This window comes from Exophiala xenobiotica (genome assembly GCF_000835505.1).
Source record: "Exophiala xenobiotica strain CBS 118157 unplaced genomic scaffold supercont1.3, whole genome shotgun sequence".
In the NCBI taxonomy this organism is placed as follows: domain Eukaryota; kingdom Fungi; phylum Ascomycota; class Eurotiomycetes; order Chaetothyriales; family Herpotrichiellaceae; genus Exophiala; species Exophiala xenobiotica.
Window position 1 is genome coordinate 4,756,923 of NW_013562492.1, and position 23,911 is coordinate 4,780,833.

General features: G+C 51.5%; 12 protein-coding genes across 12 annotated transcripts; 8 read left to right on the forward strand and 4 right to left on the reverse strand.

Moving 5' to 3' along the window:
• The first annotated feature begins 167 nt into the window (after positions 1–167).
• Positions 168–2,036, forward strand: PV05_06036 (phosphoglycerate dehydrogenase). The gene is made up of 2 exons (XM_013462620.1): positions 168–617; positions 685–2,036. The coding sequence occupies exons 1-2, from the start codon at positions 268–270 to the stop codon at positions 1,793–1,795; spliced, it is 1,461 nt and encodes a 486-aa protein (XP_013318074.1). The 5' UTR covers positions 168–267; the 3' UTR covers positions 1,796–2,036.
• PV05_06037 (uracil phosphoribosyltransferase) lies at positions 1,944–3,486 on the reverse strand. The gene is made up of 3 exons (XM_013462621.1): positions 3,023–3,486; positions 2,441–2,971; positions 1,944–2,390 (listed from the first exon to the last, which is right to left on the reverse strand). The coding sequence occupies exons 1-3, from the start codon at positions 3,184–3,186 to the stop codon at positions 2,339–2,341; spliced, it is 747 nt and encodes a 248-aa protein (XP_013318075.1). The 5' UTR covers positions 3,187–3,486; the 3' UTR covers positions 1,944–2,338.
• Positions 3,487–3,617: 131 nt separating this feature from the next.
• Positions 3,618–6,678, forward strand: PV05_06038 (uncharacterized protein). The gene is made up of 2 exons (XM_013462622.1): positions 3,618–6,195; positions 6,242–6,678. The coding sequence occupies exons 1-2, from the start codon at positions 3,820–3,822 to the stop codon at positions 6,509–6,511; spliced, it is 2,646 nt and encodes an 881-aa protein (XP_013318076.1). The 5' UTR covers positions 3,618–3,819; the 3' UTR covers positions 6,512–6,678.
• A 304-nt stretch (positions 6,679–6,982) lies between these two features.
• Positions 6,983–8,047, forward strand: PV05_06039 (uncharacterized protein; the record flags this gene model as incomplete). The annotated part of the gene is made up of 2 exons (XM_013462623.1): positions 6,983–7,532; positions 7,593–8,047. The coding sequence occupies 2 exons, from the start codon at positions 6,983–6,985 to the stop codon at positions 8,045–8,047; spliced, it is 1,005 nt and encodes a 334-aa protein (XP_013318077.1).
• Positions 8,048–8,689: 642 nt separating this feature from the next.
• PV05_06040 (uncharacterized protein) lies at positions 8,690–10,230 on the forward strand. Its single transcript, XM_013462624.1, has 4 exons — positions 8,690–9,170; positions 9,220–9,359; positions 9,411–9,539; positions 9,593–10,230. The coding sequence occupies exons 1-4, from the start codon at positions 9,116–9,118 to the stop codon at positions 9,833–9,835; spliced, it is 567 nt and encodes a 188-aa protein (XP_013318078.1). The 5' UTR covers positions 8,690–9,115; the 3' UTR covers positions 9,836–10,230.
• Positions 10,231–10,308: 78 nt separating this feature from the next.
• On the forward strand, positions 10,309–12,546 carry PV05_06041 (serine-tRNA ligase). The gene is made up of 6 exons (XM_013462625.1): positions 10,309–10,448; positions 10,499–10,599; positions 10,650–10,720; positions 10,784–10,945; positions 10,997–11,506; positions 11,570–12,546. The coding sequence occupies exons 1-6, from the start codon at positions 10,417–10,419 to the stop codon at positions 12,149–12,151; spliced, it is 1,458 nt and encodes a 485-aa protein (XP_013318079.1). The 5' UTR covers positions 10,309–10,416; the 3' UTR covers positions 12,152–12,546.
• Positions 12,339–14,688, reverse strand: PV05_06042 (uncharacterized protein). The gene has a single exon (XM_013462626.1). The coding sequence runs from the start codon at positions 14,355–14,357 to the stop codon at positions 12,672–12,674; it is 1,686 nt and encodes a 561-aa protein (XP_013318080.1). The 5' UTR covers positions 14,358–14,688; the 3' UTR covers positions 12,339–12,671.
• Positions 14,689–14,936: 248 nt separating this feature from the next.
• PV05_06043 (uncharacterized protein) lies at positions 14,937–18,775 on the reverse strand (the record flags this gene model as incomplete). Its single annotated transcript, XM_013462627.1, has 8 exons — positions 14,937–15,413; positions 15,471–15,581; positions 15,636–15,947; positions 16,009–16,476; positions 16,525–16,657; positions 16,712–16,854; positions 16,925–17,443; positions 17,495–18,775. The coding sequence occupies 8 exons, from the start codon at positions 18,773–18,775 to the stop codon at positions 15,075–15,077; spliced, it is 3,306 nt and encodes a 1,101-aa protein (XP_013318081.1). The 3' UTR covers positions 14,937–15,074.
• Positions 18,776–19,047: 272 nt separating this feature from the next.
• On the forward strand, positions 19,048–20,337 carry PV05_06044 (uncharacterized protein; the record flags this gene model as incomplete). The annotated part of the gene is made up of 2 exons (XM_013462628.1): positions 19,048–19,880; positions 19,926–20,337. 2 exons carry the CDS (start codon positions 19,048–19,050, stop codon positions 20,335–20,337), a joined length of 1,245 nt encoding a protein of 414 aa, XP_013318082.1.
• Positions 20,338–20,620: 283 nt separating this feature from the next.
• Positions 20,621–21,950, forward strand: PV05_06045 (uncharacterized protein). The gene is made up of 2 exons (XM_013462629.1): positions 20,621–20,992; positions 21,047–21,950. Exons 1-2 carry the CDS (start codon positions 20,750–20,752, stop codon positions 21,845–21,847), a joined length of 1,044 nt encoding a protein of 347 aa, XP_013318083.1. The 5' UTR covers positions 20,621–20,749; the 3' UTR covers positions 21,848–21,950.
• On the reverse strand, positions 21,805–22,574 carry PV05_06046 (uncharacterized protein). Its single transcript, XM_013462630.1, has 4 exons — positions 22,440–22,574; positions 22,278–22,384; positions 22,184–22,216; positions 21,805–22,130 (listed from the first exon to the last, which is right to left on the reverse strand). The coding sequence occupies exons 1-4, from the start codon at positions 22,523–22,525 to the stop codon at positions 22,075–22,077; spliced, it is 282 nt and encodes a 93-aa protein (XP_013318084.1). The 5' UTR covers positions 22,526–22,574; the 3' UTR covers positions 21,805–22,074.
• Positions 22,575–22,715: 141 nt separating this feature from the next.
• Positions 22,716–23,898, forward strand: PV05_06047 (uncharacterized protein). The gene is made up of 3 exons (XM_013462631.1): positions 22,716–23,104; positions 23,202–23,354; positions 23,450–23,898. The coding sequence occupies exons 1-3, from the start codon at positions 22,896–22,898 to the stop codon at positions 23,616–23,618; spliced, it is 531 nt and encodes a 176-aa protein (XP_013318085.1). The 5' UTR covers positions 22,716–22,895; the 3' UTR covers positions 23,619–23,898.
• Positions 23,899–23,911: the final 13 nt, after the last annotated feature.

Consider the following 23,911-nt stretch of genomic DNA (forward strand, 5'->3'; position numbering starts at 1 on the left):
TGATTTAGTAAGACTACCTTAGGGGGGAGTACGTCGGACTCGCAGGAAATCACTGGGCTGTTGGACGAACACGTGATTTGCATCGTCGACGAGGCTGAGTCACTTCTGTCACGTCATTCCAAAATTTCAGGAACCCGCCGTCAACCGCGGGGATTGCGGATTGTGCGGCTTGCTCTTTTTTTTTTGTGAGTTGAAGAGTCACCAAGATCCTTCACTTTCTTACCAGGCCGTCCATCATTTCCTCACATAACAGTGCTCTCTGACAAAATGGCCCCCTCTACGCTCACAGAGAACATCAAGATCCAGAACAGTCAGAGCAATGGCGACAGCCTCCGTCGCGAAGTCTCCCGTAGCCTGTCCATGTCAACTTCACCGCAAGAGACGTTCCACCACCGCAAGATGTCCATGGGCGTCGAGGGCACGTCTCCAGGCCTGCTGCGCTCGAGAACAGGCGGTGCTGCACGAAAGCAACTCAAACCCTTCCGAGAGCAAGACATAAAGATTCTGTTGCTGGAGAACGTCAACCAGACTGGGCGAGACATACTCCAGGGCCAGGGATACCAGGTCGAGTTCATGAAGAGCAGTTTGCCCGAGGACCAACTTATTGAGAAAATAAAGTATGGCAGCATACCCGTCACTTGCCTTCCAAGTCGTTCGCCATACCATCTAACACCTTCACTGCAGGGAAGTCCACGTAATCGGCATCCGCTCCAAAACGAAACTGACCGCACGAGTCCTGTCCGCGGCCCGCAACCTCATCGTAATCGGCTGTTTCTGCATTGGCACGAACCAAGTCGACCTGAAATATGCCGCCGAACATGGCATTTGCGTGTTCAATTCGCCCTTCAGCAACTCCCGTAGCGTGGCCGAGCTGGTTATATGCGAGATCATTGCGTTGGCAAGACAGATCGGAGACAGAAGCAACGAAATGCACAATGGCACGTGGAACAAAGTGAGCGCAAAGTGTTGGGAGGTCAGGGGTAAGACGCTGGGAATCATTGGATACGGACACATTGGAAGCCAACTCTCCGTCCTCGCCGACGCAATGGGCATGGACGTGATCTACTACGACATTGTGAACTTGATGGCCATGGGAACTGCGAGGCAAGTACCCACCCTCGACCATCTACTCTCACACGCAGATTTCGTAACGTGTCATGTGCCCGAGCTGCCCGAGACGATGAACATGATTGGTGCGCACGAGTTTGAGATGATGAAATCCGGGAGTTATCTCATCAATGCTTCGCGCGGGAGTGTTGTGGATATCCCAGCGCTCATCGATGCCATGAGAAGTGGCAAGATCGCTGGCGCCGCGCTGGACGTGTACCCATCCGAACCGGCGGGTAATGGCGACTATTTCACAAACGAGCTCAACAGCTGGGCCGAGGATCTCAGGAGCTTGAAGAATCTAATCTTGACGCCACATATAGGCGGGTCGACGGAGGAAGCCCAAAGCGCAATTGGTGTGGAAGTGGCCGAGTCGCTGGTTCGCTATGTCAATGAAGGCGTGACAATTGGCGCTGTGAATATGCCCGAAGTCTCGCTACGCAGTTTGACCATGGACGAGCCGAACCATGCCCGTGTGATTTTCATCCATCAGAACGTGCCCGGAGTCTTGAGAAGGGTGAATGAGATCCTTGGCGATCATAATGTCGACAAGCAGATGTCCGACTCACGTGGGGATGTGGCGTATTTGATGGCAGACATCAGCAATGTCAAGGAGGAGCAAGTGGCGGAGCTGTATCGTGAGTTGGAGAGTCTGAAGGAGAGGATCATCACGAGGATCTTGTACTAGCAACCGTTGCTGGTGTGTATCTGCATAGCGGCCTTCAACAGAAAGCAAACCTATGGCGTTCTAGGGCAAGGGTGGACGATTGAAGCGCATATCAGGAGTTCAACAGCACCAACGGGCATGCAAAAATGAAAGGAAGGGAGAACAAACAGTACCAGAAGATCGTAATATATTGCTAGCATCGAGTCATCCCTCTGAAGTCGGCTCTTCTGAAAAGCCAATCCCGAATCTGGGTTATTTCCTGACGAGTTTGATATGTTCAGCCATAACTTCTCAAATAACCACGTGCTTACGAGAAAGATGGAACCGGCTGTCCGAAAGCAAGGCAATGGGCAGTGATAGAGGAACACAGGTTACTTCCTCCGGCGAGGATGGCCTCAGTGATCTCTTCTTGATACTGGCTGCTAAGCTGAGTCTAGCCATGCAGTTCTTACTTCAGCAACCCCAAGTCAATGCCATGATTGTAATCTTCTGGGCTGGTCCGGAAAAGCCTTGCGAGGACTATCTTGCAGAACATGTGTCTTCCCGTCTTCGGAGGAGTGACATTCAAGTAGTATAATACCGATCGCCAAAATCACCCAACCCAGGGACAATGTAGCTGCAAGAAACCTTAGCTGGACATTCCATCAACACAGGGAGGAGACTTACTTTGCTTCGTTGAGGCCTTGGTCAACGAAGGCGGTGATCACCCTCACCTTGGGGACATGCTTTGCGAAATTCTCAATACCTTCAGGGCTTGCAATCAAGTTCAAGAATAGTATCCGATCTTCTGGCACTCCATTGCTCTTCAACACCTCGACTGCCATGATGGCACTACCACCAGTAGCCAACATTGGGTCGAGAAGCAAGACCCATCTTTTCGCAATATCTGGCGGCAACTTCTCGTAGAAAAGTTTCGGCTTGCTCGTCTCCTCATTCCGTTGGATCAGAATCTTCCCTATCCTGACCGATCGACAACATTCCCTTAGGCCTTCCTCCATTGACTCTCCAGCTCTCATGATTGAGACACCACAGATTTTGCCCTCAAACTTGACACCTACGTACTCCTTTCCCACTGGAGAGGTAACACTGTGTGCAACGACTGGGAGGTGGTTCAATCCTTCCTCGACGAGGAGGCGGATGATTCGATTGGAGTAGAAGATGAAGTCACCTCGTTCGGTATTCTTGTCTCGGATCATGCTTGAAAACATTGTTAGCCTCGAGGTTCACAAAGCTAAGTGGCTAACGTACGTGAGAAGAGCAATGAGCTGCGGCGTCTGTCCAAGGACATGGACGTTGTCAAAGGGGACCTCTCTTGAAACAGTCGCTGTTGGCCTCTCCTCCGCAGGCCGGTATGAAGGACCAACTCCTAGAGCCGGTGACTGTACACCGTTTGTACGCGGGGCTGAAGCCATCTCTTGTCAACAGTGGAAGCCAGAACTAGCGACTAGGGAGAACAGCTTCGACTGCTCGCGTGACTGCGTAGGGAAAGGATGACCTCCAAGCAGAGAGGTGGACTCGAGCGGGAATGCACTGATAGCAATGTAAATTGCTTCGCTTACAGGGCAACAGGTTGTAGTGTGATCACTCTGGATCTGTGAAGAAGAACGATAAAGCTCCGGAAGGTAGAGCAGTGGCAGACCGCAAAGGCTCACATTCACTTGGAGACTCAGGTGCCCAGCACATGGAAAGGACGACCGACGGACGCCAGCTCCAATGGGAATCTGTAACCTGGATCCCCGCAAGTCTTAACTAAAAGTTCATTCCGCAACATTTGTTTACCGAGCTGCGTCACAGTGCATATGTGGATCGCAATCCATCGAGACCCTGCCAGCATTTCTCTATTCAACTGCGCTGTTTCAGACAATTTCAACTTCCTCATCCTTCCATCAAAGAAACTCGAGAGCCTGTTCAGCAACATACACGTTACCATGAGCCGCAACCCTGCATGCCGCAAATCTCTGTCGCAATCGCTACAGCCAGACCGAGTACAAAAGGGACCTTGCCTATGGGACAATTGTTTTGGCGCCTGATCGCTACGAACGAAGATGGATTTCCAGCCAGCGCGTCGCAAGATGAACACATACGGCAAAGGGGCCAGGAGGGTGATGGTCCACGATCTATTCGACCTCGGAGCAGTACCTGCAACCGAACCGACGAGACCGTCAACGAAGCCGACAACACTCCTCGAACATACACAGAATACAAGCAAGGCCATAACTCGACCCGGTCTTGAAATGGTGGATCCGATCACAGACACATGCGGACCCAACTGTGTGACGGAATCACAACAACTCATATCCACAAGCACCGCCAGTACGCCACAATCACCCCCAATGGAAGCCACCAATCGAACCTTGTTCGATGTCCAGTCTTCTGAAGAAGAGTCAACGAGGCCACAATTGAAGCGACCGCTCAAAAAACGGAGAGTGACTCCGGTGCTAGACGAACCCAAGCCAAGTGTATCCTTGAAAACTACTGAGCCGCAGAGAACAGTAAAGAGCAGAACAGGCCAACCTGTGATGAAAAAGTCCTTAAAGAGTATAGATGCCCAAACGGAGACGGAGAAGCTGTCAGTTAAATCTCGAGCCAATAAACAAAGTGACCGCACGGCAAAAGTGAAAAGACAACCACTGAAAGCAACGACACCCGATGAAGCGCACGGAAACGAGGCTCAGTTCAGGCCTATGCTCAAGAGAAACAGCACTACGAGCCAGGCACATACAAAGGCTCTTCATGTCAGCAGTGGCTCTTCAGTCATGCTATCTGAAGAATACGACCGGCACACCACACCCAAGAGAAAAAGAGGTTTGCTAAAGGACGAGATCAGGGACTCCCCTAGTCCACCAGCATTGCAGATGACATCCCTACGGTTGACCCCGGATCTCATTTCGCAATTGGAATTGTCTTCTTCTGATGAAGAGATGATGGAAGTTAGTACTGTGATAGGCACATCAAGAGGAGGTCGAAAAAGGCTTATTGACAGACTAGATGCTCCTCAACCTCACAGTACGGACAATGGGCCATCGAAACCTTCACTTGGTCGATCTGTCAGTGGTACCACCTCTCCGCGCGGACCTCTAGTCGAAGACCACAAACCAGCTGCCGCGCCAAACATTGGACCACCACCTCGTCCACGTTCAACCTATGCAAGACAGCGCTCCCACCTGAGTGATATGCTTGATAGCCTCGACAATTACTCAGGTGTCAACAGCCAAGCGTCGTCTCAGCAAAGCTTTTCTCAGCCTGTGTCCTTTGGTCTTGCCTCGCAGATGGAGTTGGAGATGGAAGATAGTGACGAGGCTGACAACTTCAGTCAATTAAAAAGTATTCATGAACTGCGGCGAGGAGCTGCAATCAACAAGTATGACCAGGACATTGAATCCATTCTTGAAGACGTCGAGTCCCAGTCCAAGTCATTGCGCATTCTCGCCTTGCTGCTTCTGATCGACAAAATTAAGGAGCTCAGCTTCTTGCGGCATTTTCAAGAGTCCGGTAGTTTCTACCGCTTCACGGAATGTGCAAAAGGAGACTTGGACTTGGTTACTGCAGGGATGATGGTTGTAGTATTGCACAAGGTCATATCTGCTAAGCAGTCTTCTCCGAAAAACCAACAGCAGATCCTCAGTGCGCTTTATCGTCTACCCAGAGAATTGAGCCTGCAAAGAAGATCACTGTCGAAACTTGCGAAAGACAGAGGTGAGAACCTGAGCAAAGTCTTGATCAAGGACATCATCACTTTCGAGGAACAACAACTCGGAAATATGACCCAACAACCAAATCTTGTTAGCCTCCTGTTCCTCAGCTCAATCAAGGATACCCTGCGAGATCTGGTCAACAGTAGGGAACGAATTCCTGACCTACCCCGCCCTTTACTCGACGCCTTTGTTCTAAGCTTCAATCGTGAGCGGAAGCACATGGCAGAGGAGAGTGACAGGGCGGATCGGTTTGATGGCGTCCAAGTCCTCCTGTCGTTGCTGGAATTGGCCTGCGCGAATCGCGACCTTGTGACTTCTACGCTTTCAATGTCTTCTGTCATCGAGGTTGGCAGCAGTATAGCGGCGGTCCTGACCACTACCCGCCAGGCACAAGCAGAGATTCAGCATTCATGCCTGCGCCTGCTCGTCAGTTTGAGTAACAACGAGCCAAGAGTATGCGAAGCTCTGACAGAGGGAAAGCTGATCGCGACCGTGTTCCAAGTCATTGACGATCATTTCTTGAGGCTAGCGGCAATGGCGTCTCAAGAACAGCAGTTCGATAACGCCCAACTCGAATCTGTGATTCTTGCTGTTGGTTGTCTGCTGAATGTTGCAGAATGTGCGGATGCGGCTAGAAGGAAGATGCTGGGTCTGGATTCGGACGGGGGACGGCTGGTTGACAAACTGGTCGACATGTTCAACAGCCATGTAGACCGGACATCCGAGGTACGTTGTCTGGATTCAACAGAGGAACAACTACTAACATTGCTAGGCCTTGACCATCGATCAAACCCAGATATTGGTGGCTTTTGGGTATATTTCCGCGTTGCTGTGCACGCTGTGTCTCAACGCAGATGCCCGGAGACGAATATCAGAAACCATCAGAGGCGAAGGGCTTTCTCAACTTTTCGAGGCAACAGGTATCTTCCTCGATCATCTGCGGACGGTTGAAAAGGCTCTTGGTGATGAAGGAGAGGCTTCGTCAGGATTTACCGGGCGCTTTACAATGGTCTTAGACGCTCTCAGGGAGGAACTTGTGTAGAGAGTATTCGCCAGTTGGCTTTTGAACGAAATAGATTGACGACCTTGGATGGGGCGACATATGACTTGGAAACCGTCGAGAGTCGCACCAGACAGCATTGTATATGACGAAGATACCCATGAACATTTTCTGCAAGACACATCCGGCTACCATGAGTATCAGTCGATCGTTTGGGAAGAGAGAGTTTCTGAGTTACGACACGGTTTCTTCCAGGTGCCTCTAGGCCATGCGTGTATGTCTAGAGGAAGGTGGCTTTCGTCCCTTGAGTTCGTTCTTTCCTCACTCGTTCCGACAGCTTTTCTGCTTACATTTCTTCAACGATCTGCTCGACTGCTAACGCCAATCGTGCTCCCTTCACAATCATCTCAACTTTTCTCTTCAGATTCACAACGCATCCCTCCTCAGATTCGAACGTATTCCGCACCTCTTCGGACCTCTGCTTGATTTACGGACGACCCAGAAGGCTTAATCATGCCAGCAAACCATCAGAATGTCGCAGGGCCAGTGCCGACTTCGGCAGCTCCTGAACCTGGCGCCGACATCAAGCCAGAAGTCAGCCCAAATTCCCAGACCATAGCTGAGAAGCCAATTTTGGTAGCCGAAGACACGCATTGTCCCAAAAAGAGGAGCGCCGTCTCCGAGGAACCAGTGCCAGAGATGGAGGAGACGGGAACTGAAACAGAGGTTGGAGTCAAGTTCCCTATGGCACGAAATAAGGAAGGTCCTCAACTCGTCAGGACTCACTGCATCATGGCTCAAGCCATGAATCTTCATCCGGAGATAATGATTCGGGGTCGAAGTGGTGAACCGACATCCATCACACTCCCGGACGTGGAGTATTCCGACCCTGTAACTCGCCAGGGTATCCTTCGTCAGTTCGAGTACCTGACCAACCGTCTTTTCCCTAAAGAGCATTATGTCGAGGGACAGATGGCAGACCAGGTTGCTGCCAAAGAGGAGACAAAGGCCGGGGCAGACGGGGAAGGCTGCGCTCTTGCGGCTGACACTCAATCCACCAGTGGTAAGTCTGGAATCTTACAATGCGAGCAAGGATGCTGGCTGATCATCATCTTGACTCCAGAGCCTGCCGTCTCATCTGGTGCCAACAAGGCTGTGCTGCCAAATTCCCTTGTTCATGGCCAACGACCGAACATCTTCAAGCGCGGCCCTCCGACCAACGATGAGGAACGCATGCTCCTTAAGTTCTATGTGGAGCTTTTCCTTGACCATTTCCGAAAATTTGAAGCAATGACGGATTGTATGAGAGAAGTCAACAACACATTTCGCCCCGCAACGTTGGCCGATAAGCAATACACAAGCATCGAGGACTTTCTCAAAGGTTATAAAAGGACACTCGAGTACTGGACGATTTACCTTCCTGACGTGCGAGATACAGTCTGCCATGAGCTTTACAAGTTTCAAAATGTTGACTTTTCTTGGTGGAAGGATTGTTTTAAGATGAGCACCCAGGGTCAGCGGTTGTCATTTGTCCGAGAGCAACTTGACATGATCAAAGAGCAGACTTCAGTGGTGTGAATTTCGTGAGGTTGGTTCGATGATAAGTCGCGTCATGGCGGTCGAGTCCTATGAAGGTCTGTCGCCTTCTCTGCCCAAGGTTTCAAGAAAGGCTTGCATTACAGGCTCTCTGTGAAGAGCATAGGAAGAACCAGGAAGCAGACCGAACATGTTGCGGCAGAGTGAGAAGCTTTGAACCCTTGCCCGTCTGATAACTGTTTTCGCCTCCCAGACAGCCATCGAAGCAGCGTCAGCAGATGACACGGGCTCAGATGCAAGGAAAGTAGGAAGAGAACCACTCCTAGGAATGGTTCTGACAGGTCCGAGGGCGTGCTTTAGCCGATCCAGTGCTGTAAGCCGGCTATTCTCAAGGACAAAAATCATCTAATGGCAATACAAACAGTCGTAGCCAGTGATTGTGAGGTTGCTACATGCGACTACCGCCAGACGGACGGTTGTCTGATGCAGCCTTGGGATGGTTGTAGCATTGCCGGTTCCCCGGATGTCAAGCGGCAGCTACAAACATGGCCGGAAGAAAGGACGATTGGCTGTAATGGGTGGAAATGGAGCTGCCCGTCGCCGCCTCTGCTTGTTGACTGCATTCCCGCCGGCAAAGTGTCTCCAAGTTTTGAGGCTCGCCTGCTTCGCTCTTTCTCAAGAGTCAAAAAGGGCCTTGATGTTGTCGTCGTCCCTGAAAATGTCGGTGTGGTTGATCAGCATCCGTCTTTTTACCATCCCGTTGACGCACAGACATTGATATTGATCTACGAGTACCAGCTATCCCCGTTGCATGAGTCGTCCATCTCGTACCGCTCTGTATTTGTAGCTCCGCAGTGAGCCGTCATACTTCGAGTTCTCATTACATACGAGCTTCTCTTCTATTTGTCCCATCAATACTACTCTTACGACTGCCACATGGCATGACTGTGTTTGGTCCCTCGCTAACTAGACCATATTTCTTCGCCTTGACTTCATTCGTGTTGGGGCTGAAGGAAGTCCCGAACCTTTTTTTCTTGAAGCCGAACAGGAACCAGGTTACTTGGGGCCTACCCATCACTCTCTCCCTTCCTCCCGGTATTTGTTGCAGAGATGGCTCCCTCGCTCAAGCAGCGGAAGATTGCGATCCTCGGCAGTCGTTCCGTCGGTTCGTGAGAATGACAATGGCCGGGTGAACTGGACTGACATTGGCGCAGGGAAGTCGTCCTTAACCGTCCAATACTGCGAAGGCCATTTTGTCGAAAGCTACTATCCCACCATCGAGAATACGTTCAGCCATGAGATCGTCTACAAAGGCCAGACCTTCCTCACGGAAATCATTGACACTGCTGGACAGGTGGGGCATGCGCAGGCAAGAGCTGGAATACATTCCGCTGACAAGAACCAGGACGAGTACAGTCTCATGAACTCCAAGCTGTACATAGGGATACACGGATACATGATTGTGTATTCCGTCGCCTCCAGACAGTCGTTTGACATGGTCAGGATCATTCGGGATAAACTCCTAAATCATCTTGTCCGTCTCACGTCTGTGCCATAGATGCAATGAGATGCTAACCCAATACACAGGGCGCAGATACGTTACCCATCATGATTGTGGGTAATAAGAACGACGTCGATGCAAAGAAACAGCGAAAGGTCACCGCCGAAGAAGGACAGGAGTTGGGCAAAGAACTCAACTGCGGATGGATCGAAACGAGTGCGAGAAACAATACCAACGTTGCCAAAGCCTTCGAATTGATGATTGCCGAAATCGAGAAGTCACAAGAACCTGACAAGCCTGCAGGTGGAGGGAAGTGCACTGTCATGTGAAGGAACAATCCGCCCAACGACCTCACCACACACATGGAACGAGGGGGACGACATCATTCAGAACACATTCAAGGGGATCTCTTGTCGGTTGTTGCATTATTCGGTGTTTTACTATTGGTACGACGTTGTCATTGAGGCGTTCAAGAGCAAACGACATAGACGTTCGACATCAGGATAGATGGTGGCTGCTTTGTGTCTTCGGTCTTTCGGTGTTGGATCGACGATCAGCTGTCTTTGTGATATTGGTCCATGATGAATCCTGCTGCAGATATGGGTGGAGTTGTTGTTGCTTCCAAGCTGGCCATAGTTATCCTTGAGCATGTTAGAGCATTTTGATCTTTAAATACCGCCTGGAGTTGCGGAAGTGATTGTAGTATTTACCCATTGGATTTCGGAGTGACTCACGAGGCTCCGACATTTGATCTGATCTGCGGGGCAGAAATATTTATTACAGGGCACCCACTGGCACCCAACAGGGGCATCTCAAAAGCACGCGCGCTGCCAGACCGCACACTGTTCTGCTGCTACTCAATTGACTCTGCTGCTCTCCTACTAAATATCGTTTATTGTCTCACAACACTATGCTTGACGTCCAAGACTTCATCACCTCGAGGTAAGTGGTGCACCAATCCTTTCAACTGCCCGCACTCACCGGTCCTGCAGGGGAGGTGACCCCAAGAAAGTGGTCGAGAGCCAACGCAGAAGATTCACCTCTACAGAAGTCGTCGACGAAGTCATTGCGCTATGGGAAGATGCATACAAGAGCAGGTGTCCTGAGACTTTGTCAGGAGAAGTGTACTGACACTCTCTGCAGCGCGGTACCAGGCTACACAAATCGGCGCAAAGATCAATGCTGTACAAAAAGAGATTGGCAAGTTGAAGAAGGTATATCACAAGAAGATTCACAGTCATGGTGGTCAGAAGGGTTGACCGGGTGTTTCTCCACAGGCAAAACAAGACGCAGACCACCTATTAAAAGAGAAAGCAGACCTCGAGAAAGAGAAGAAGCAAGTGGAAGAGGAGGCCGCCGAAAAGGAAAAGGCAAGAGACAAGAAATGCAAGACGATCGGTAACTACGTGCACGAGTCGGTACCGCTGAATGACAACGAGGTAGGAAATATGGAGACCAGGCATTGGACCCCGACACTGACGGAAAGCTAGGACTTCAACGAAGTGGTCAAGCAATGGGCCCCCGAAGGTGTGACGGTCGAGAAGAAAGACTGTCTGTCGCACCACGAAGTCATGACACGAGCCGAGGTATACGACGGCGAACGAGGTGTCAAACTCGTCGGCCACCGAGGCTACTTCCTGCGGAAATGGGGTGTGCTGCTGAATCAGGCGTTGATCAACTACGGTCTGCATTTCCTCGTGGACAAGGGCTATGACCCCATCCAGCCTCCCTTTTTCATGAAGGCCGAGTACATGGCCAAGACGGCGCAGCTGGAGCAGTTCGACGAGGAACTGTACAAGGTCATCGAGGACAAGGATGGTGAGGACAAATATCTCATTGCAACTTCAGAGCAACCGTTGTCGGCCATGTTCGCGGACGAGTGGTTGACCGAGAAGGACCTGCCCATGAAATTCGCCGGGTACAGCTCGTGTTTCAGAAAGGAGGCTGGCTCGCATGGGAGAGATGCGTGGGGTCTGTTCCGGATACATCAATTTGAGAAGGTAGATCGGTTCACCCCTCCCAGCAAACTGATGCAGACGTGCTAATTCTGATGGATCTGACAGATTGAACAATTCCTATTCGTCAAACCCGAAGAATCATGGCAAGCCCTCGAAGACATGAAGAGCGTGGCCGAGGAGTTCTACCAGTCTCTCAAATTGCCCTACCGAGTCGTTGCCATCGTCTCGGGCGCACTGAACAATGCCGCGGCCAAGAAGTATGATCTGGAAGCGTGGTTCCCATACCAGGGCGAGTACAAGGAATTGGTGTCATGCTCCAACTGCACCGACTATCAGACACGGGAGCTGGAGATTCGGTATGGCCAGAAGAAAGGCGCCATCGACGCGAGGAAGACGTACGTGCATGCTTTGAACGGGACGCTGTGTGCCACGGAGCGGACGCTGTGCTGTTTGCTGGAGAATTACCAGAAGGAAGACGGCTTTGAAGTGCCAGCTGCGCTGAAGCCTTTCTTGCCGCCTGGCACGCCGGATATTATTCCTTACACCAAGGAGTTGCCCAAGGATACGGTGTCGGCAAAGGCGAAGCAGCCGGCTAAGCCGACGGAGGGTGCCCCAGAAGGTGGACCAAAGCTCAACATGCCGGCGGCGGAAAACGTTGCGGACAAAATGAAGGACATGAAGGTTTGAAGAAGCATGTATTGATCTAGACTTGATGAGCATGAGTTTGCACTGGACATTGGGAAATGATCGTTGTGATGAATGTCGGGTATGTTGAAGACTTTCACGATGCTGCTGCAGCAACCCAGGAGGCATGCGGGAAACAAGATGCATCGATATGCTAGATTAAAGAGGCCACGAGAAACATCAGAGAATCTAAAGGTTGCTCAACAGGGGTATATCTGTTTCTTTCTGCAGCTGTTTGAAAGCAAGTCTGGCACTATCTGACTGGGAGCATTTCCGTCTCCCATGTCGAAAGGTGTCAAAACTGCATTCAGGAGCCTGCAGATATGGACCGAGAAGGGGTTACATACAGGGAATGCTCTTGCTCTCGTACCATGTTCTCATGTCAGTATTCCTCCAATATGTTGTGCCGAAACCGGAGCATGTCACACCCCCTGAGTTCCGACTACTGTAGCTGTCGGTAATATGTACAGTATATACAGGCCTAGGAGCCTGGGCCTGGGCCTGGTGTCTGTCCAGACTTCAATCAGTAAATCGGTACCAATCCTAGACTTTCCCTCGCCGAATTCCACGCGTCATACGCCTTTTGACGCATGGTATCCTTGCGTGGCGCAATGCCCTTGCCGTCCTGGTGCTGGAAGACCATGACAACACCTTCCTCCGTGTCGTTGTAGTGCGGCCAGTACGGCACGTCCTCGCCCTCGGCGGGATTGGGATCGAGTGTATACGCGAAGCTGATCCAAGACCTCATCATCGTCGTTGACACGACGACGTCGCCTTGGGTTCTGTTGTCGAGGGATGAGGCTTCGCCAAAGACGTACGACAGCTCGGCACCGTGCTGCACTGCGACGCGCCGCGCATAGGATGCGGGAAGGCCCGGGTATTCGTAGGACAGGTTCATTTGTGACAGTGGTGGCTGCTGGCTGAAGTAGTAACCCCACGTGGGGACGTGAGCGCTGGCTTTCTTCAGGAGAGCACGTCGGCCAAGGTGCATCCACGCGTCGCTGTACAGGCCGACGGCGGTCCAGTAGGTTTTGTTGGCAGTCGGGTCGGCGTTGAAGCCCTTGCCGAGATCGACGACGGAGGTGTTCTCGTAGACACTGACGATCCGGCCACCTAGGGCCTCCGAGTCGTTCAGGTATGGAGAAATAAGGTCAATGAGATCGGTGCGGTTGGGCGGGTTGAAGGGGTCGGGCATGAAGACGGAGCCCTCGTCAAGGTTGCAGCCGTGGATGATGGGGATTGGGGCTAGTTCGTAGTCGATCAGAGAATCCGTGAGGTTTTTGCTGAACCAGTCGTCGTCCAGGGTGAATTGGATGACGGACCCGCCTGTAAGGATTGGGGATAGCACGCTGATGGGGGCTGTTCGCAGGCACGCGACGCTGTCTGCAGCACTGGAACAGTTTGTCTGTGACAAAAGGTCTTGATATGCGGGCGCGCCGGCTTCAGGAGGCAAGGCGTACGGCGCCGCAAGAGCTCCAGGGCTGCCGGACTGGGTGATCATGCCTTGGAAGTATTTGTTCGTTTCGTTCAGAGTGTACGCACGGTGAAGCTGGGCCCAGCAATCCCATGCTCCTGCCGACTCGCCGAAGATGACGACTTTGCTGGAGTTCCCTCCAAAGCTCTCGATGTTCTTGTGGACCCATTGCAATGCGAGATACTGGTCTTTCAATCCGAGGTTCGAAAGGCCCTGAGCTTGGGTTGCAGGACTGGTCATGAATCCGAAGCCGCCAAGACGGTAGTTGAAGGCAACATAGATGACGGGCTGGCCGATGGATACAGAATACTGGACGAGCGCTGTCCCATTGTAGAAAATGGATTGACCGTTCTCGTTGCCGCCTCCGTGGATCCAGACCAGGACTGGTAGCTTTGACGAAGCAGTCAAGTTGTGCGGTCTGACGACGTTCACGGTCAAACAGTCCTCGCTCAGCCCGTTGTACAAGCCATAAAGCGGATCTTGCAAACACCCCGGTCCATAGGCGGTTGCGTTAAACGGGTTGGACAGAGAGCCTGTGAAAGGCTCAGGGTTTGCGAAACGGAGTGCACCTGTTGGAGGATTCGCATATGGTATGCCGAGGAATTGGTCAAGACCTTGGATGGAGCTGTTTCCGGCAAACGTCCCTGCTGGTACGCTCACAGTTGAAGCTGCAGTTCTAGCTTGAGTGAGGGTTGCAGCTACAAGCGCTGCCGCCCATAAAGCCTGGAAAACCATTACAATGTACCGTACCTTAGAGACGAACTTACAGAACAGCAGCAGAGACAGGAAGGTTCAATTTTGCAGCGAACCTGGAAGTGCTGGACGATAGCTCTTTACCAAGAGTGGGACTCCGGTCTAAGTTCATGACCCGCATCCAGCTTTTCCATCTTGGTGGTTGCAGACATCACTCGTTCTGCGTGTATCAGAAATGGGGTTCTCCGTCAAATGGGGCTGCAGAAGGCGTCCATAGACCATCGCGCTGTTAAACTCAATTGAGCGAAGTGTCGATGCGTAAGACATCAAGTCCCCTTGATCTCCACCGTATCTTCTATCAAGCGACCAGTAGGTACAGTAGGTTAGATGATGTGGTCAAGGTACAGTGCCGTCGATCGACTTTTAACATCTGATGGGCTGTACGGCGGCTCACTGCCATCCCATGCGCATTTACGGTACGTCACAGGCACGTCTACCGCCCTGGAGGGCTGCCTTACCGCCATCCTCTCTCGCGTGGTCTACAATAGAATAGCCTCTCGGCCTACATTAGCGAAGAGGTCGCAGACAACTTGGAAGCAAATTTCATTTTGTTTAATATGGAGCAGCCTTGACGGCTTGAAAAGACGCATACTCCCCCAGAGTCCGTGAAGAAGCTCGTCGTTGCAACCACCTGCGCTTCCATCAACCCCAGCTCCATCAATCTCCCAGTGAATTCTTCCTGCTCGTTGTAGCCCAAAGTCAAACATCTTGACCATTCCACAATGCCCAGAGCCGGTCTTTTTCATCATCCTGCGTATCTTCGTTCGGCTGTGATCTGGAACTACCACGCAAACGTCGTGAAAGTGCCTCAAGCGATGGTGACCATGGTCCAGCTTGCCAGTGGGATCGTGCCTTGGCGACGAGAGACCCCCAAGGGTGATGGTCTCGGTAGGTCTGTGTATGGTGTATGAAGAACCCAAGCATGCTGAATCCCAGAATCAGGAACAGAAATGACGTTGTGGTTTGAGGAATGAACGGCAAGATCTGCTGATCCATCGAGAAGACAGCAGAAGCCAAAGCGACAGGGGATATGTACAACTGTGGGTGGGTACGTCAGTGCTTTCGAAGGCTCAGCTTTAGGATGAGACAACGTACCACCATGAAGGAGAGTTGCTTATGGGAACGAACGGCGTTATAAGAAGCTTTAGCAAGCTTGCGTTGTTCTTCACCAAGCTCCATATCGAGGTAGGTGAGTTGCAATTGTAGCTGTAGCGCCAGAATTTAGACAAACGTTAGATTGGAAACTGGGCGGTGGCCTACCTCTCTTTTCATACGGCAGCATGTCTTAGCCATAGAATCGACCGATTCCCTCACCGACTGCAGCCTATGGAATGACCTTCGTATCGCATGAACAGAGTGACGGTTCTTCCATGGCTCCTTTGGATCTTTGAACTTCACGAGGTGCTCTTGTTCAAAAACTGCCCAGGCGTTGAGAGTTCTCGAGAGAACCTCTGATAGCTCTGTCAGAAAAGACAGCGCTTTCGCGGTCCAATTTAAAGACTTCATTATGGAGTCGCCGCGTTCTTCCCAATTCTCCGGCGCTGGAGGTCGTGCAATCCGGGTCTCATGGGCCTGCCCTTTGTTAGCATATGGTCGTCGACCTCTTCTCAAGGAAGAGCGAGAGAGCACGAACCTTGGCATACTTGCGAAACCCCCTTTCTACATTCCGAAGCACCTGTTCCCACTCATGGATGATTTGTTTCACCCGAACCTGCAGGATTTTCAGGAAGAAGTCTCTGGCTTTCTCCGGGGGATTGCCAGCATCGCCGGTGGCGCCGTATCCGCCAGGGACACCATGTACTCCAGAAGTTATGTCGGCAAGATATGTTCCTGCATTCCCTCCAACTTCACGATCAAAATAAGAGTCGACAAAGCCATATGCTACCCACCTCCATTCATCGACACCAGAGATCACACAAGATATCTGGGCCTCGTAGAGGAAAGAAGTACTACCCTCACAGTCCAGGATTGAAACGTCCCTGAAATTTCTCAAAGGCTCCCGGGAACTATCGAGACGGCTGTCCTCGCGTGGTTCTCGCGACGATCTCCAGGCATAATAAGGGAGGTGGAACTCCAGTTGAAATGAAGGCCATCCATCGCACTAAATTGCAGTCAGTCGAGTGCGTGTCTAATATCAACATTCACTTACCGAGGGTGCTACTTCGATAGAGCTTTGAAATGTCAAATGTTTGAAAACGGCATCCAGCAGTGCCCTCGCTTGAGATACCGAGGCTGTCGCGATGAGTGCATGAATGGCCCAGGCGTCCAGATCGGTGACGAATCTATAATGAGGGTATTTAGCCAGTGAAAACTCACTTGTGAGGCCAATACTTTACATCAGTCGTCTTTCGGTGTCCACTGCGTCATGCACCTTGTGTTCGGCGGGCCGGCTGTCATTCATAGGGTTGCTAATAGAGCGCCTTGCCTTGTCGATTGCGCACCCGTCTGATGACGGTGGTGACTCGTGGCTCCGGGAGCGCTGAGGTGAGTGATACAGCTTATTAGTTTTGCTCTTTTGGTGCGCTTGGGCTATTGGAAAGGGGCCTTACTGCGTTCCTCAATGCTTGATATAGCTGATGTGCTGTCAAGCTTTCAGCACCTGGCCTGAACCATCCCTCTCCACCTTCGGCGATCCATGCTTTGCATGGAAGTTTCTGTCCTGTCCAGATATCCGCTTGCAACGATTCTACATTAGCAGTAGAGACATACTCCTCCAAAAACTCTGCTTGGTGCAACGAGATATCAGATACGTCCAGTTCGTGCATAAATACGCGTTTCGAGGCCTGCCCATCGTCGAAGTCTTCGTCTCCGCACCCATCTTCGTCGCATTGCGCTACTGTAGAAGGTACCTCGCCCCAAGGGACGTTTTCGTCTCCCAGGATGCCATCATCAGCGTGGCCTGTCGAAATCAAAATGTCCCAATGAGGAGTCATGGCGCCTTCGATCTCCACCGACCCTTCGCTAGGGGTTGACTCAAGACTTGTGTGTGTGGCTGAATTCATGATCTCAAGCCGAGCAGACTTGCTCGCTTTGAGACACGGGTGAGTTTTGCGGCGCGCCATTGACTCCTATGTTGAAATTAGTGTTGACATAAATCCTCTACAGTGAAGAAAGCTTACCTCGTGTCTTTGATCCCTCAACATTGGCTTTGTGGAGGAGCCATAACCAGAGTCTGTGAACGATGTTCTTACTCCGAAGCGCCTACCATGTGTCAGATCCTCCTGTGGATCATCTCGTGCACGTAGTTCTGCAGAGGAGAAGTCTGCGTATGGGTTCTCAAGTAGTCTGATTCGGTCTCCGAGTTGCTCCTCCGCATTTTGAAAGACGTCGTGTGCTGGCACGATGTACGCGTTGTGTTCGCCGCCAGCGATGATATGGCCGTAGAGACCTCGAGTGCCTTCATCCACAACCCAAGCGCCACAATCGCCCTTGGCAAGTGGACGAGAGAATCGAGCCCTGTACACCCTCTGAAATGACTTGCTGTTTGGCAGACGGGTGAATGAAGGCGTGGCGTATAGGGTGCCTTTCACCATGCCAGCGGAGACGGTCGTGGCGTTGATTGAGGTGGTTTTCAAGGGCGCTCGTACGACATGTGTCGGTCGAGTTGAACGGAAGTCCTGATCGTCGCTTTGCCTCAGTATGCTAGCTGGATCATGTACTTTGAGGAGTGCGTAATCCAGGTCGGTAGAGAATGCTGCCAATTCGGCTCTTGCTGTCCCAGTATCTTCAGCGGACTGCCCATCCTGTAGCGATGCGGGCTGACTAGCGCGCTCCTGTGGGATAGGCGGCTGAAACAGATGTCCAACGGTATAGATATAGGTCTCCTGATTGTGTTGGACGAATCCTCCAAGGGTAGCTGACTGAGAAGAAGGGCCAGATTCAGTAAGCGTGGTGACTGAGACTCTCTTGCCAGTAACACCTACGGAGGCCAAGCTGGATTGATCAGGACTGGATGCTCCGGGCAGAGGTGTGGGATGCGATGCTAATTGATCAACGTAGTCGAAGTCTGGGGGTACAGCAGCGATGTCGGATGTCATGCCTGGGAAACCTGCGAGTAGCCGGCTTTCGTCGATCAGCCTCTGAGCCTCCCTGCACGGCCCAGTCTGATCGCAGATAAATACCACGACCGGGTGTGTCCTTTCTGGATCCTCGCCTACCATATAAACGGAAAACGTGACCCTAATCGAACTGGGTAGAGAGTCGAGGTATTGCTCGAGGTGGTTAATAATGTCCGGACTCAAAATTTCGAAGGCGTCTCTGGCCGGGCCCTTGGCCTCCCAATATTTGATCTTGTGGACAACCTTGAGGAAGTCTCCAGTAGATTCCGCCGAATCAGGCCAGCTTGCTTCTTGTTGTCTCCCGAAAATTGTTGCCACTCCGTTTCTAGCCAGATTGGTCATTGGGTGCGGAGAGTGCTTCTTGCCTGAGCAAGGAGCTGAGTAGAATTCATTCAGGCTAGAAGTTGTGAACCGCGGGAAAAGCAGAGAGACAGATAGAATGGAGAAAGAGCGGGCTGAGCTCGAGACGATATTGAGGGGTCTGAGGCCAAGAATGTCCGGGTATTGGGTAGGAAGGCGTCCACGCCGTCCAATCGAAGCTCAGATAGATGGGTTCTGCAAGAAACGGGGCAACAAAAGAGAAGTGATGCAAGGCAGATACATTGGGCTGTGTCATGCCTGTATTGGTCGCAACCTGCATGGATACAGCGCAGCATGGCTGTGCTCAGCGAATGACAAGCAATCCTTCTGACAACTGGTCGGTTGAGCGTGAACCGGAAGAGGCAGTGCCCCGTTATATGGTCGCTAACAGAAATATATACTGCGATTCACGCCAGCGTACAGTCCGATCAAACGAGCTTGCTCGAAAGATGGCAGGTGGAGAGGAGATCGAGCTTCGCAAGCCGGGGGCTTCGGTGACCATTACTGAAGGCCTGCTGCCATTGTGGCGTGGCAATACTTACCAAAATGCTTCCAACACCGAGATAGTCATGGACGCGTACCTACCGTATCAGAGAAAGCAGTGCTATTACGCGTGGTCTGATTGCGGTCGCCAGTTGGCGGCTCGAACAGACCGCGACATCCTTGAGATTGCAGACGACGTCGCGAAAGGACTGCCGAAAGAAAGCATCCGAAAGCGGCTAGGTCTGAGGCTTGCAAACCAAAAGGTTGGAGACAAGAGCGAACTGCTCGACGCATCAATCGACCTTTCTGCCCGGCTCCTGACGATGACGGACATCGGCCGGCTTCGCTATGCAGTCTGCCGTCGAAATGTGCTTCCATGGAACGAAGGCTCTTTGAAAGAGCTTCTTGAAGTCCATTTCAACCAACCAGTAACATTGGACCATGATGTTAAGTTGGAAAAGGCCTTTAACGCGCACAGCTTTCGCCGTATCACTGGATTTGAGGTCGACTGGACTGATAACCTAGCAGACCATCTGCGTTTGGACGAGGACAATCGGAGACTAGCCATATTTCATCATGCGTCGTTTCTGAAATGCCAGCGAAGGTATTGTTGAACATTCATGTGCATTTCTCCTGCTGACTGTGTTAGCGGGCTCTTTCCTGAAAGGTTTGTGGAGGAGACTGTTCAGACGCTGGCGTTGTTCTTCCCCCAGCTCGATCGGGAAATAACAGCATGGTTGAAAAAATTGCCACAAACTTTGAACATTGATAAGGATTTGACCAAGTGCGGCCGCCTCAGGCCTCATGCTCGCCAGATCGGGAACTTCAAATTCTGGCATGACCGCCTGGTGATGCTCAAGCAAGTATACGACCAGTCTCAACCAAGGACGCTTTCGCAGTTATGGTACGACAGGCGCAACGCGCTACAGTGGTATACTTTCTGGATTGCAATCAGTGTGTTCTGGCTCGCAATTGTGTTCGGCATGGTGCAATGCATCGAAGGCGCATTGCAGACGTATAAGGCTTTCAAACCAACTGGCGCCACAAAAACTCAGCTTTGATATTGAAAACGATCGAGGAGTGGTGGTCAAGTTACGGAGTATAGGGACCAAAAAGAAAAAGGAAAAGGAAGGACTTGCCGATTACTTTAGCTGAGCCTTGACGCGTCTAAGAATTACGCTCCATGACGTGTTATCAAGCGTGCAAGGCTGCGCAAGGCTGAATTCGCTGACCTCCTTCGTGATCTTTTACTAACGGAGCAATTCCGCTCACCAATCGCAGCTTAGGTAAGGCAGCTTACACTTCCTTCAACATCAGCGAATGATGGCGACCTCCACCTAGTCACAAAGACTCAGTGTGGCCGAGTCTCGGCCAAACAACTCTCGATCCGAGCACCATCCTTACAAAAGCCTGGGAGGGCCCTCGAATCATGCCTCCTCTCGTGATAGCGTGAAGAAGTCGTGAGAGCTTGTGATGGTAGATCTAACTCGAAGGACAGTGACAATAGCGCTAGTATTTACATTCAGCATCATTCTTGCAGCCAGCCTGCATCCGAACTCCCCACCCTATATCTCAAGCGCCTACGACGTGGCTTCCTCGAGACTGTTGAATCCTGTGAGACGATTGACCCAGCTGAGCAGATCATTCTCGACGAGTTTGGGTCGGAAGGAATCAACCATGGCGAAAAAGACCCCTGTCTACTTTGTCTCCCATGGAGTAAGGACTACAGCCTACAAAACAGATGCGAATCTCTGCTAACAATGTTCTAAGGGCCCGACAACAATGTACGACACCAAACATGCCGTCTACCCAGAATTGCAGCGTATCGGCAAAGAAATCACTGAACAAGTCAAACCCTCCGCCGTGGTAGTCTTCTCAGCACATTGGCAAGCTGAAAGACCCAACACAATCGAAGTCAATGTGTCTGAAGAGGAGCCCCTACTTTACGACTTCTATGGATTCCCACGACACTATTACTCGGAGAAATTCCCCAACAAAGGTTCTGCCTCGTTAGCGAAGCGAGTCATGGAGGTCCTGGGCGAGAATGGGATCAAGACCCAGCCGGTCGAGCGAGGCCTTGATCACGGCGTCTTCGTCCCGTTCAAGGTCATGTTCGACCCTAAGACGAACCCACTCACCGTGCCCATTGTGCAGGTTAGTCTATTTGACGATGACAGGGATGCCGCGGCGCATATAAAGCTTGGACGGGCAGTGCAGAAACTCCGGGAGGAGAACGTCCTGATCATAGCGAGCGGTATGTCGGTGCACAACCTTCGGCATTTGATGATGACCATGGGTACGGGGAAGACAATGCCGTATGCGGCGAGTTTTGACGCGGCCTTGAAGGATGCAGCAGAGACGAAGCCGGGTGAACATAGGGATGAGGTTATGGTTGATTTACTTTCCAGGCCTGATGCAAGGCAGGCGCATCCCACTTTTGAGCATTTGTTGCCGATTCATGTCGCTGTCGGCGCGTCTGGGGATGATCAAGGAAAACAGTTGTGGACGCTGGCAGAGGGGAGTATGGCCTGGGCGCAATATAGATTCGGGGAGGTGGCGGCTGAAGCCTAAGCAAAAGCCATTTTCAGTGCATCTTGAAGGTTCTCCTTTGCTTTTGCGCTTGAGCGTGCGTTGTATGTACAATCGAACTTCTCCAATGCGAGCATTTCTGGTATGGGGTATAATCGAAGGTGATCCGACCAGAGGGGCCACGTTCCTCGTCAGTATAAAACAAGGGCCACCGTTAAGTAGCCTGAGTCGCAGATTCTGAGTTGGTCTTGACTGTCTTCTCGCCTATCCTACTCGCTCTTGACCAGGGCCGTGATCTTCTCCTCGATTTCTTTGTCCGAGAGTCCTGAATGTTTTGTCAGAAGGCCTGTTCTCTTACTGTGGTAACTCGATGCCAACCTGATAATGACTCTGATTTCTCCTTTCCTAGCCCTATGCGAAATGATCAGCCTCCTCATCTACTCATGGGGTCAAGAAGTTGTTTTCGACATACCATATCTTGCCCACACCTTTGGCTCGACACCCACGGCTTCCCGTATTAAGATCGGCGTGTTGGGGTTGTGATGTTTCATCGTAGGATATGCTCGCTTGAGGAATGAACTGTGATGGTCCGTCAGTAACATGCACGAGAGCTTGCCGTCCTTGTCTGAAGTACCGGGCTGCTTCACTCCCTTGGCCGGAGCTACACAAATGGAATCGCAGCTCTCGTAGGCCTTGTGTGAAGGCATATTTTGTGGCCATGACGGCTCTTGAGCTTCTGTAACCTGGGTGAAGCCGTGAGGGTTGCTGGTGCGCCAACCCATAAATGAGCAGTTTCAATGACCTCTGGCTCGAGGCGCGGCTTTTTGGACTAACCGTAAATGGCATGGGTTCGGGGTTATTGAGAAAGCTCCGGACTGTGGCCGCAAGTCAACCGCATCTTTCTCCTCCCCAGCTTCAACCCATCACTTACATTTAACCATCTCAACTTCGCTTTCCTTTTGACATAAGCCAGGCTTCTCTCCCAGGCGACACTCTCCGCTCCTTTGATCTCTTCCTGTCGCCAGACGAGCGCTTCCAAATTCACCGAGACTTTCCACAGCCGCTCGCGACTTGACTCATTTTCTCCAACATGTCCGCCCGCTTCGGTCTGCGCTTTGCGCAACAAAGCGCTCGACAATCGCCATCCTTCACGACTCGCACTCCCTTCCAGTTCAGAAACTCCATCTTTCGACGATGGCAGGGTACCGCGACGAACCCGGCAGTCGAGGGTGCGCCGCCGCAGAGTACATGGCAAAGATTATTGACTAGCGAAGTTGGGATCAAGACGGTACACTTCTGGTATGATACGCACACAATCTCAAGAACTGTCATGCTGCTTGTGAACATCCAGGCCAATGCAGAGAGGACAGGCTAACTGGTTCTGTGTATTTCATAGGGCTCCTATCATGAAATGGGGTGTCGTCCTTGCTGGCGCAACAGACTTCCTTCGACCTGCTGAGAAGTTGTCTTTGACACAGAATCTCGCTCTTATGGCTACAGGTTCCATCTGGACGAGATGGTGTTTCGTCATCAAACCAAAGAACATGCTGTACGTCTTGCCATTTTCTAGGCGCCGCAGATTGTGCGGTCAAGGGTCCTATCCAGCATAGAACATATAACTAACCTTCGTTTCTGTGTCTTCAGTCTCGCAGCTGTCAACTTCTGCTTGTTCATTGTCGGCACTATCCAGTGTACTCGGATTTTCCTGTACAATCAATCTCAAAAGGGCACAAAGGGAGCCATTGAGCAAATGGAGAAGGATATCGTTGCTCCAGCCAAGAAACTTGAGAAAAAGGCTGAGCAGAAGCTGTGATTGGACTTGGACCAACTTGGGGTTTTGGAAAGGCGGGTAGACTGGATGTGGTGGATTGTATCTTCTTTGAGCTCAGAGCTGATATGTGCGGTCCCTCCTCATTCAGGGACCTGTGTACAGAGGACAAATAAGTGAGGACAGGGAATTCTCAGGGCTGTTGAGAAGCCTTGTTCGTGAAGTCTTACATATGCTTGAATACACTGGAGATAATGCTGAACTGTCGTGCCGGTTATATGTTGATCACGGTTGACCTAATGTCTCACCGAAGGAAAAGGTACGGGGGAGTGAGCAGT

Coding starts and splice junctions, on each gene's coding strand:
- PV05_06047 (XM_013462631.1), top strand. CDS start 22,896: ATGTCCGCCCGCTTCGGTCTGCGCTTTGCGCAACAAAGCGCTCGACAA. Junction 23,105..23,201: donor ATCAAGACGGTACACTTCTG/GTATGATACGCA, acceptor TGTATTTCATAG/GGCTCCTATCATGAAATGGG. Junction 23,355..23,449: donor ATCAAACCAAAGAACATGCT/GTACGTCTTGCC, acceptor CTGTGTCTTCAG/TCTCGCAGCTGTCAACTTCT.
- PV05_06037 (XM_013462621.1), bottom strand. CDS start 3,186: ATGGCTTCAGCCCCGCGTACAAACGGTGTACAGTCACCGGCTCTAGGA. Junction 2,972..3,022: donor CAGCTCATTGCTCTTCTCAC/GTACGTTAGCCA, acceptor AATGTTTTCAAG/CATGATCCGAGACAAGAATA. Junction 2,391..2,440: donor CAAGGCCTCAACGAAGCAAA/GTAAGTCTCCTC, acceptor GGTTTCTTGCAG/CTACATTGTCCCTGGGTTGG.
- PV05_06046 (XM_013462630.1), bottom strand. CDS start 22,525: ATGGCCACAAAATATGCCTTCACACAAGGCCTACGAGAGCTGCGATTC. Junction 22,217..22,277: donor AAAGGTGTGGGCAAGATATG/GTATGTCGAAAA, acceptor CATTTCGCATAG/GGCTAGGAAAGGAGAAATCA. Junction 22,131..22,183: donor GAAATCAGAGTCATTATCAG/GTTGGCATCGAG, acceptor CAAAACATTCAG/GACTCTCGGACAAAGAAATC.
- PV05_06041 (XM_013462625.1), top strand. CDS start 10,417: ATGCTTGACGTCCAAGACTTCATCACCTCGAG. Junction 10,600..10,649: donor ATGGGAAGATGCATACAAGA/GCAGGTGTCCTG, acceptor CACTCTCTGCAG/CGCGGTACCAGGCTACACAA. Junction 10,946..10,996: donor TACCGCTGAATGACAACGAG/GTAGGAAATATG, acceptor ACGGAAAGCTAG/GACTTCAACGAAGTGGTCAA.
- PV05_06042 (XM_013462626.1), bottom strand. CDS start 14,357: ATGGTTTTCCAGGCTTTATGGGCGGCAGCGCTTGTAGCTGCAACCCTC.
- PV05_06040 (XM_013462624.1), top strand. CDS start 9,116: ATGGCTCCCTCGCTCAAGCAGCGGAAGATTGCGATCCTCGGCAGTCGT. Junction 9,360..9,410: donor TCATTGACACTGCTGGACAG/GTGGGGCATGCG, acceptor GACAAGAACCAG/GACGAGTACAGTCTCATGAA. Junction 9,540..9,592: donor ATAAACTCCTAAATCATCTT/GTCCGTCTCACG, acceptor CCCAATACACAG/GGCGCAGATACGTTACCCAT.
- PV05_06045 (XM_013462629.1), top strand. CDS start 20,750: ATGGTAGATCTAACTCGAAGGACAGTGACAATAGCGCTAGTATTTACA. Junction 20,993..21,046: donor TCTACTTTGTCTCCCATGGA/GTAAGGACTACA, acceptor CAATGTTCTAAG/GGCCCGACAACAATGTACGA.
- PV05_06036 (XM_013462620.1), top strand. CDS start 268: ATGGCCCCCTCTACGCTCACAGAGAACATCAAGATCCAGAACAGTCAG. Junction 618..684: donor CAACTTATTGAGAAAATAAA/GTATGGCAGCAT, acceptor CCTTCACTGCAG/GGAAGTCCACGTAATCGGCA.
- PV05_06038 (XM_013462622.1), top strand. CDS start 3,820: ATGGATTTCCAGCCAGCGCGTCGCAAGATGAACACATACGGCAAAGGG. Junction 6,196..6,241: donor ATGTAGACCGGACATCCGAG/GTACGTTGTCTG, acceptor TAACATTGCTAG/GCCTTGACCATCGATCAAAC.